The 8,828-nt window shown below is 59.1% G+C and overlaps 2 protein-coding genes across 3 annotated transcripts; both read right to left on the reverse strand.

The window, feature by feature from the left end:
* Positions 1–2,080: 2,080 nt before the first annotated feature.
* Positions 2,081–6,564, reverse strand: LOC135425437 (glutamine-rich protein 2-like). 2 transcript variants are annotated; one of them, XM_064677717.1, is made up of 11 exons: positions 6,425–6,564; positions 6,044–6,256; positions 5,682–5,813; positions 5,386–5,460; positions 4,918–5,073; positions 4,644–4,759; positions 3,950–4,015; positions 3,635–3,700; positions 2,973–3,114; positions 2,720–2,804; positions 2,081–2,323 (listed from the first exon to the last, which is right to left on the reverse strand). In XM_064677717.1, the coding sequence occupies exons 1-11, from the start codon at positions 6,533–6,535 to the stop codon at positions 2,232–2,234; spliced, it is 1,254 nt and encodes a 417-aa protein (XP_064533787.1). In that variant the 5' UTR covers positions 6,536–6,564; the 3' UTR covers positions 2,081–2,231. The 2 variants fall into 2 exon arrangements, with proteins under 2 accessions (XP_064533787.1, XP_064533786.1); XM_064677716.1 differs by having other exon boundaries at positions 2,711–2,804.
* Positions 6,565–6,681: 117 nt separating this feature from the next.
* LOC135425689 (uncharacterized) lies at positions 6,682–8,438 on the reverse strand. The gene is made up of 5 exons (XM_064678243.1): positions 7,843–8,438; positions 7,500–7,568; positions 7,305–7,412; positions 6,962–7,057; positions 6,682–6,774 (listed from the first exon to the last, which is right to left on the reverse strand). Exons 1-5 carry the CDS (start codon positions 8,095–8,097, stop codon positions 6,682–6,684), a joined length of 621 nt encoding a protein of 206 aa, XP_064534313.1. The 5' UTR covers positions 8,098–8,438.
* Positions 8,439–8,828: the final 390 nt, after the last annotated feature.

An 8,828-nucleotide genomic window follows, 5' to 3' on the forward strand; every position in this document is an offset into this window, starting at 1 on the left:
TCTGTTAGCAGTAAATTTTGATATAATTTCCCCGTGCAGAGTTTGTTTGCCTGCATGAAACTTCTCTCAACCTTAGAGCAAATTTGTGGGGGTTTGAAAAATTGGCCTTGGGTCAAACAACATCATGATCCAAGAGCATTCCCACCTGGAGCCATGGGTGAGTACAGGGCTGGGAAGAGGGGGGGTCCTTGCCAGCAGTGGGGGGAGCACAGTTAGGGCAGCCCAGCAATAGGGAGAGGCTCCATGCACACTGATGGGGAGCAGTGGCACCAGTGCCCTCCTGGGAGCACCAGGAGCTTGTCCCCTGCATTCTGGCTCACCCCAGCCAGTCCCCTGCTCCAGGGGCCAGGAGTGAAACTTGGCTCAGTTGGTTGTTGGGTGCTTTGCTCCACCCAAACCCACCCCGTGCTTGACTTGCCGGGAGCAGATCAAGGGGGAAAGGCAAGGTTGTCTACCCCTTGGGCAAGCCTTCCAGCTTGCAGGAAGCAGCCTGATGCTGCCCAGCATTCTTGGTGCTCTCCTGCACCTCACAGGGTCGTGTTAACTGCGGTGCTGGAGCCATGGGATGTCCAGTCTCTCTGCAGGGAGGGCCCTGTTTCATCTTTTCTCCATCTTGTCCCTTTCTAGCAGCCCAGTGCCTTCTGCTCCTTGCTTCCCTGCTGCTTTTGGCTGCTCCAGGCCACTGTGTGCATATAGAAACCCTAAACATCTTCAAGAAATCTCCCTCCAATGCTTCGGCGAGTGCTCTGAAGAAAACCAGTAGGTAGCATCCCATGGGCATCTGGTGTGGTGTGCTTGTGTACAGCCAGCTCTGGGTGGGAAAAAGCCCTGAACCATCCCTAACCCTGGCCCGTTCCAGGAGAGAGGATGGTAAGGATGTAGCTGTCATTGAAATTTGGGAATAAAGCTCCCTTACACCAATGTAGTATTAGGGAGCAAGCACTACTTTATTATAGAGCAGAACCATGGCCCTGGCTGCACCAGGAATAGTTCCAATTAAGTGCATGCATGGCTCAAGACGGTGGGTGTATTTATTAGCCAGAGATACACATATTCATAAGAAAAACAAATTGTTGTTTAAGGTAGTCACAGAGGTGGAACTTGTTACTTTAGGTACCCACAGAGACCCTAAACAGGACTGGGTCACCTTAAATTGTCTCAGAGCTCTCTACATTCCATCAACTGTCATTTCTGCATAATTTGCAACATTTTCAGCAATGCTTTATTGCCATAACCCTGTGACAAGCATCCCTGTAATATCAGTTCCCCGGCACAGCCGAGACAGTGCTGTGGGCTCATGTCCTTCCTCTGCTGGGACAGGGCGCGGCCCTGCGGGAGTGGGGACAGGAGGGCCCCGTGCCCGGCGTGGGTTCCCCGTGTCCCCCTGTGCCTGTGTGTCCCCCCCTCGGGGGCTGCTCCTGCCCGGGATGGCCCGGCCCGGCCGCAGGGCCCCGCCAGGCCTGGGCAGGATCAGCGCCGGGCTCCGGGACACGCCGGGGGTGCCCGGCTGGAAAGCAGCTCTGCAGAGGGGGCCCGAGAGGGACGGGTGGGCAAGGGGCTGCCCGCCCCCGGGGAGAGGAAACCCTGTGGGCCAGCCCCTGCTGCTGCCCCTCAACAAAGGGACCGCAGGAGGAAGCGGGCAGATGAGCTTGGAATCTGCCAGTGCCCAGATGAAGGCACAGCTCTGCTGGGCCCTGCCATCAGGGCTGGCACTCGGGCATGGCTCAGCCCTGCTCCTGAGGGGCCGTCCGGGCCGGCTGGAAGTATTTTAGACAGCCCCTGAGACCACCAGTGCCAACCAGGCCCCCCGGGGATGTGCCTGTGGCTTCCCAGCCCTGTGGGGCAGAGGGCTCTGCAGCCCCCGGGGCCTGAGCGCACCCTGGGCTGCTCCTGGTTCCACAGCAGGCCCCAGATCCTCAGAGATGCCCCACAAGGTGCCACGGGACCAGGGCCGGCCTCAAGTCCTGGCCACGGGGCACGATGTGCTCAGCCTGGTGGCAGAGAGACAGGAGGGAGGAGAAAGGTTGAGGAGCATCAGGGAGCCTGAGGAAGAGAGAGGCTGGTGGGACCAGGCTTCGTCTGCATTTTGAAGGTTTTTTATTAACCTAATAAAAACCAAAAATTCATCTTTTGGAGGGTAATTTTAACACACTTCTGTGTCTGCTGACAAGACGTTCCTTATTGAGCACTGGGCACCCAGTCCTGTTCGGCTTCTTCGGGGCAGGTGATGTCTAGCGGATCAGAGGTGGCAGGACAAGCTCTGGTGCCCAGGAGACGTGGCTGCGGGTCGTGGCTGGCCGGTGGTCCCGTGAGGTGGAAGGGCCTGGGGACGAGGGGCAGGGGTGAGCTTCCCACTTCCCAGGGGCAGCCCCCGGCTGGGGCAGCGCTGCCAGCCCAGGACGTGGCAGGCAGCAGGGACACCTGCCTGTCCAGAGACCCCCAGAGTTTGGGGTGCTGGTCCCCACCCACCAGCACACAAGCTGTTGTCCCACACTGGCCAGGGCCATCCCCCCACCTTGCTCCACCTCCAACCCCACTCACGCCATCTGCCAGTGCTCCTACTCCATCCTGTTTCTGCCTCCTTCATCCCACCCCTGCCCTCCATGCCAGCCTGCCCAGTTCTGCACACATATCCCTGGTTGCCCGCCAACCCTCTCCCCAACAGACAACCCCCTACCACCCACAACATGGTACACTGAAAGGGCCATACACAGCTCACCATCTGCCCTGTCCATTGTAAGAGGCTGGTCCTCCCAGCCTTGGAGGATTTTGCTGCTCCTGCCCAGCAGCTTGGTCACACTAGTCTGGGAAGGAGAGAGCAGCTGGTTGCAACATGGAGCCCAACTCATCATCCCCCAGCAACCCTCCCAACTCAGCTCTCCCTGGGGCAACCGAAGGCACAGATTCCCCCTGCATACTCAGCCTCACCCTCCCAGCCTCAGTCACACCTGCTGTGTCCGAGCCGTCCCTACCTTCTTGGGGATTGCCACGAGGCCCTGCAGCCGCCCACTGCTCAGGGGGGAAGCCTGGATGCGCTGCCCGGGGCTTCTGCTGCTCTGATAGTCCATGGTGATTGGTGGCACTCGGGAGATTCTGCCATTGATTGCTGTTCTCCTGTGGGATGGGCACAGGGATGCTCAGTGCCTGGCACCATGGCATCCTGGGCTTCACCCTCCTGCAGCAGGGAGGGGACCAGGGGGTGCTCCCTGGTGGCACGTGTCCCTCCCGGCTCCCCTCCACCTGCTGCAGGACACCCAAGCCCATCCCACAGGGCAAATGTCCCCTCCCTCCTCCCAGGCAGGATCTGGGCTTGGTTGTGGGAATTGCTTTCACAGGAGGCATCCTACTCCACCCCAAGCCTGAGCTCAGGCAGAGACCAAACACAACTTCTTCCATTTGCCTTCAGAGACCTTGAGGCAGAGTCCTGGGCTAGAGAGGGGAGTGGAAGAGGGGCTATGAAGCCTGCCAGACCTGGGGCAATCACTGACCCTCCACAGTTCCCTCTCTGCTTCCCTGCACTGACCAGGCCCACCAGTGCCCTCTGCCCCCACCCAAGGAAGAACTCTAGCTCTCTTTGACAGGGAAGAGCTATCTTTCTCCCCAGGAGCCAGGGCTGTGTCCTCAGGTCTCCTACCTTTGGCTGTGTTGTGCATCCTTGATGGGGGGCAGTGGTTGAAAATATGGGAGTGTCTCAGGATACCTGTGGAGGGCAGAAACCACGTGTTGGTGACACAGGACAAACAACTCATGCCTGCTGGGCTGCCGGCAGCCCTTGGGGACAAGGCCTCACACGCTGTCCAGATGGGCAGGGCTGAGGAGGAGGCTCAGCAGGGTTAGACCCTCCCAAGCAGACACCCTCACCCCTGTGCCTGGCACAGCAGGTCACTCCTGGCAGCCATTGAGCCCCATCCCACTCACGCAGCCCCCCCAAAGCAGAGGGGATACTCACGGGCCAGGAACCTGCGTTTTGACCGGGCGGTCACAGGACAGGCACGTGAAAGGGACTGGCAGCTGCCTAAGGAGGGGGAGACAAAAGGGTTGGCTGAGCTCCTGGGGGGACACAGCCCTGCCCACCCGCAGGCAGCGGCTCGCTGGCAGCAGCAAGGTGCTGGGCACGGCACTGCAGGGAGTCACGGCGTCTGCAGGGCCAACCGTGGCTGTGGGGCCTGGTTTCTCCCCATTCCCCAACCCACTGGCCGGTGCCAGCTGAAGGGCACAGGGCCCACACTGCCATCCCAAGCAGCCCTTGCACTGCTTGCAGCCCTTCAGCAGCACTAATGACCCCCCTGTGCCTGGCCAGGAGGGCAGGGCACCACCCAGCCCTGGGGCTCTGCGTGTCACACCCCTGCCAGGGGAAGGAGTGCCCATCTCCCAGCCTTGCTTCTGGAAGCCTTTGCAGCCACAGCCCGCTTTGCTTTGGGAGGGCTCTGTCCCACAGCTGCCCCCTCCTTGTGCCTCCTTTCCTGTGCAGAACCTGCTGCTGGTGGAAGGAGAAGGTGCAGCTGCTTCATCAGCATCGCCACGGTTTGTTTGGTGGCTAAATTGGTGCAGTGCCAGGGTACCACGTGGGCACTGTCTGGGACAGCTGGAGGGAACAGCACCATCGCTGTCCCCAAAGCCATTGCCATCCCCATCCCACTCACTTCCTCAGCCCAGCAGCGCTGTCACTCTCTGCCATCTTGGTCTCGAGCTCCTTGATGCTCTTTTTCCAGGTCTCCTCCATCTGCTCATGGAAAGCCTTCAGCTCCCCACGATCCAGCTGTGGACAGGGGCACACCCTCAGCCAGCTGCCCCAGCATTGGTCATGGCCAGCTCCAGGGAAAATCCAGCAGTGGGGGACCCTCAGAGGGATGCTGCCTCAGGCTGCCAAGACTCAAAGGTGCCAGTTTTGCACACTGCAGATGAGGCACTGCTCACCTTGTTTTCTATCCTGTGGCTGAGCTTCTCCTGCAGTTCGTTCCAGTGTTCATTCTGTCCCAACACCTGGCTCTGAATCTTCCGCAGCCTCTGATCCAGCCGCTCCATGCTCGCCTCAAACTGGGTGCAACTGACTTTGCTACCCAAGGCAGACTTCTAGCAGAGGGGAAAGGCAGGAGTGAAGAGGGGAAAGGGTTGAGGAATGACAGGCAGGGCCAGGTTGTGTCAGGGGCAGAGGGAGAAGCACTCCCTCTGTACCATCGTGCCCCTTCCAGGGCAGGGTGGCCCCGTTCACCCCATCACCCCCATGGGGTCAGTCCCATCCATGGAGGGACAAGGGACCTGCACTTGGTCTGGAAATCCTCCCTCTCCCAGACCACTTTTGCCAAACAGCCCCCAAGGGACAAGGGCACTTGTCACCCTGTCCAGGAAGCCCTGGGCTGGCACAGAGGGCCCTCGAGACTCTACCATGTCCATTGCTGTCAACATGTTCTCCTCAGCTGTCTTCTCCGTCTTCAGCCTCTCCAAGGACTGGAACAGCATCTTTCAACATAGAAAGCATCCGATGACATGGCAGCAGGGCTGGAGCTGCCTCCTGGTCAGCTGAGGACCCCCTGCTTCCCCTACCCAAAAACCTCTGGGAAACGCCCTTGGAACCCCCTCAGGGCTGTGAGCAGGTCGGCAGGGGGACAGATTCCTTGTGGTCCCCTGGCTGGAGTCTGCCTGGGAGATGCTCTGACCCCACAGGACTTTCAGCCACCCACCTCAATAGCTTTCTGCTTTTCCTCACAGTCCTTCTGGAGGTTCTCTGAGACCAAGCTGAGCTCCTCACAGTCCCCTTGAACCTTCCTGACCTTGTCCTCAATGTCCTCCATGTGCTGCAGGAGCTGCCGGTCCTGCTCCAGGGAGGAAAAAAAGATGATGCTTAGCAAGGGGAGTCTGGTTCCACGAGTCCTCAGTGTCAACAGGACATTTGCACCAAGGCTTTAATTTCCTTCCATGCTGCTGTCTGGTCCAAGCCAGTCTGGGGGCAGTGAGGGACTCCCCAGCATTTTACAGCAAAGCACAGTCAGCCAGGGAATGCCACCAGCCCACTCCCAAATCCCCTGTGATGCCAATTCCCTACCTGGCTTCTTTGCTTTAGGATGTTCTCCACCTTGCTCACAGCTGTCTGCCGTGACTCCAGGGAGTCCACCTCCTCCTCGAGTTTCTCACAGCGCTGGACGAGCTCCCCCAAAAGCACTCTGTAGTCGAAGGTGCAATTGGAGCATGCTGCCTTCTCTGTCTCCTCCTCCTGCTCCTCCTGCACGGTGCCCATTGCCTCCTCCAGCTCGCCCAGCTGCAGGAAGGGCAGAAGGAATCTGCTCAGAGATGGGATGGATGCAACCAGCACACCTGGGTGCCGTGGGGCTCGATGGCCCCATCCAGATGGGGAATGTGGCTGGAACCCTCTCAGGACCTCTCCACTGAGCTGGCGGGTGGTGGGAGTGCTCCCCCAGCACCTCACCTTCTCCTGCATCTGGTTGGTCGTCTCGGTCACCATCTGCTCCAGCATGGCATTCCTCATCTCCTGCTGCTCCTCCATCTTCTTGAGTTCACTCTTTGTCTCCTGCAGCATGGACCTGGCCAGCAAGATGGGGGCAGGGGCTGGCTTAGCCTCCCCAGTGCTGCTTGGGCAATGTCCCTTATCCCCAAACCAAGATGCTCCAAGGCCCCCTGGGCTTCCTTGAAGCCCTACAGAGTACAAAACTCTCTTCTGTCCTCTTACTCCAGTTGAGTGATCTGCTCATTGGTCTCTTCTTTCCACTTCGCCATATCCGCCCTCAGCTTTCTGATGTCATCCTCCATCTTCTTCATCTGGGAAGGGCAGTGGTGGCAGACTCAGGTCATGGACCTCGTGTTGTCCCAGCACAAGGGTCCTTCAGCTGCAAGGGCAGACCCAGGGCCCCACACCCTGTCCCTGGCTCGACCCCAAATCCCCAGCTCAGGGAGCCACACTCAAGTGCCCCACAAGAGCCAAAGGTGACACCAGCCAGCAGCTCACCGATAAAAGCATCTCTCTCATCTTCTCTGTCATGTGGGACTGTGTTGTCTTAATCATGCCAATCTCCTCCCGAAGATCCTGGCAGTCAGCCATGGCCTAGGAGAGAGGGGTGGTGGGGGTGAGTCCCAGGGGAGGGTCCCTGGGGACCTACAGGACCTTCCCCCTGCTGTGGTGTGCCCAGCACAGGGGACAGTGCAGGTCAGGCTCAGCCAGGCTGGCAGGGCACTGCGGGCAGCACTCTCCATGCATCCAGCAGGGCCAGGGCTGCTGAGCCTGCGGCCGGCACAGCCAAGGCCATTGGCTGCTGCCTCAGAGCCACAAGTGTCTGACAGCAGCAGTTCACCTGGTCAAGCTCCTGCTGGATCTTCTGGACCTCCTGGACCTCCTGGACCTTCTGGACCTCCTGGACGTCCTGGACCTCCTGGACCTTCATGTCCTCTGCTCTGTGATGCTGTAGGAGAAAGGGGTGTCAGAGATGAGCCCCTGGGGAGTGTCCCTGAGGAACACGACCTTCACCCCCACTGTGATCTCCACAAACCTGCGCTTCCTGGATCCTTGACCCATCTTTGGCCTCATCACTCTCCTTGTGTAGAGCCTGAGAGACAGTCTAGGAAAAAGGGTTCTCGGGGGTGAGTCCCCCGAGACCCCCAGTTGGGCCCTGGGGAGCCCATGGCACAGGCAGGGTCAGCAGGTAGAGCCCCAGTGCCGCCTGCCCGAGCCCGGCTCTGTGCCAGAGCACTGAAGCCCATCCCAAGGGCCAGGAAGCTCTGCCAGCGGCCCAAGCGCTGCCTGGGCAGTGAGGGCAGAGTCAAGCACTGCTGAGGAAGTGGGGAGGGACTGACTGGTGGGGGAGCACCAGGGGCTCTGGGAAGAGCCACTACCTCAGATATGAGTTTCTTATAGGATTCCATGTCCTGTTTCATTTGTTTTACATCAGCGGCCAACTCAGCCAGTGAGGGGCCACTCAGCTCGCCCGTCCACGGCTCCTGGGCTGTCAGGTACTGCACGTCCAGGTGCCCCAGCACGGCCTGCAGCAGTTTCCTCATGGCCGCAAAGTGGACGGCTCCATTCTGGGGCATCCCGATGGCGAGATCCAGCAGCTGGGAGAGGCTGAGAGTGTCCAAGGGAGTTGCCATGTCTGCAAAGACAGCCTTCCTGCCCAGACAGGATCTGCCAGGGATGAGCAAAAGGGATGGTAAAAGGGATGACCAATAGGGTTGATGAAATGGCTGAGTAAAACAGTTAATCAATCGTATTAGCAAAAGCGATGAGGAAGCGGGTCAGTCGCCAGAAGGCTCCTTCCTCCTTCCTCGGCCCTCGAAGGACTGGGGCCTGCGCTGCACGTGCCCCTCTTCATCACAGCTCCCGTTGCCAGGCAACGGCCCCACCCCACCCCCAGGACACAGTGGGTCACAGAGCCATGGAGACATGAGGTCATAGAGTCATGAGGTCATAGAGTCATGGAAAGGTTCGGGCTGGAAGGGACCTTAATGTTTATCTCATTTCAACCCCTACCAGAGACAGAAATAATGACACCTTCCACTAGCCCAGGTTGCTCCAATTCCCATCCAACCTGGCCTTGAACACTTGCAGGGATGGGGCAGCCACACTTTTCTCTGGGAAACCTGTGCCAGTTTCTTGTTCTGTTTCAAGGCAACTCACACTCAGCTCTTGGTTTCTTCTTGCATTGTGGAGCAGGGAATAAGCCTGGCTTTGCTGTGCCACTGAACTGTCAGTGTGAGTTGGCCCGGGCAGGACACAGGAACCCCCACAAAACCACAGATGAAATGCAAAGAGTTCATTCGTGTCTATTCCTCTCCAGCCAAGGGATCCCCAGAGCAGCACCTGGGCAGAGGCACCGTGGAGC

Source organism: Pseudopipra pipra, chromosome 21, assembly GCF_036250125.1.
Source record: "Pseudopipra pipra isolate bDixPip1 chromosome 21, bDixPip1.hap1, whole genome shotgun sequence".
Lineage (NCBI taxonomy): Eukaryota > Metazoa > Chordata > Aves > Passeriformes > Pipridae > Pseudopipra > Pseudopipra pipra.

Bases quoted from the DNA above. Each gene is read 5' to 3' on its own strand.
- LOC135425689 (XM_064678243.1), bottom strand. From the start codon at position 8,097: ATGGCAACTCCCTTGGACACTCTCAGCCTCTCCCAGCTGCTGGATCTC. The intron at 7,413-7,499 runs GTTTGTGGAGAT...TTTCTCCTACAG, and splicing joins CAAGGATCCAGGAAGCGCAG to CATCACAGAGCAGAGGACAT. The intron at 7,058-7,304 runs GTGAACTGCTGC...CCTCTCTCCTAG, and splicing joins TCCAGCAGGAGCTTGACCAG to GCCATGGCTGACTGCCAGGA.
- LOC135425437 (XM_064677716.1), bottom strand. From the start codon at position 6,535: ATGCTGCAGGAGACAAAGAGTGAACTCAAGAAGATGGAGGAGCAGCAG. The intron at 4,016-4,643 runs GTGAGTGGGATG...CCCCCTCCTTAG, and splicing joins AGCGCTGCTGGGCTGAGGAA to GCAGCTGCCAGTCCCTTTCA. The intron at 2,324-2,710 runs GTATGGCCCTTT...CCTCGTCCCCAG, and splicing joins CAGGGCAGATGGTGAGCTGT to GCCCTTCCACCTCACGGGAC.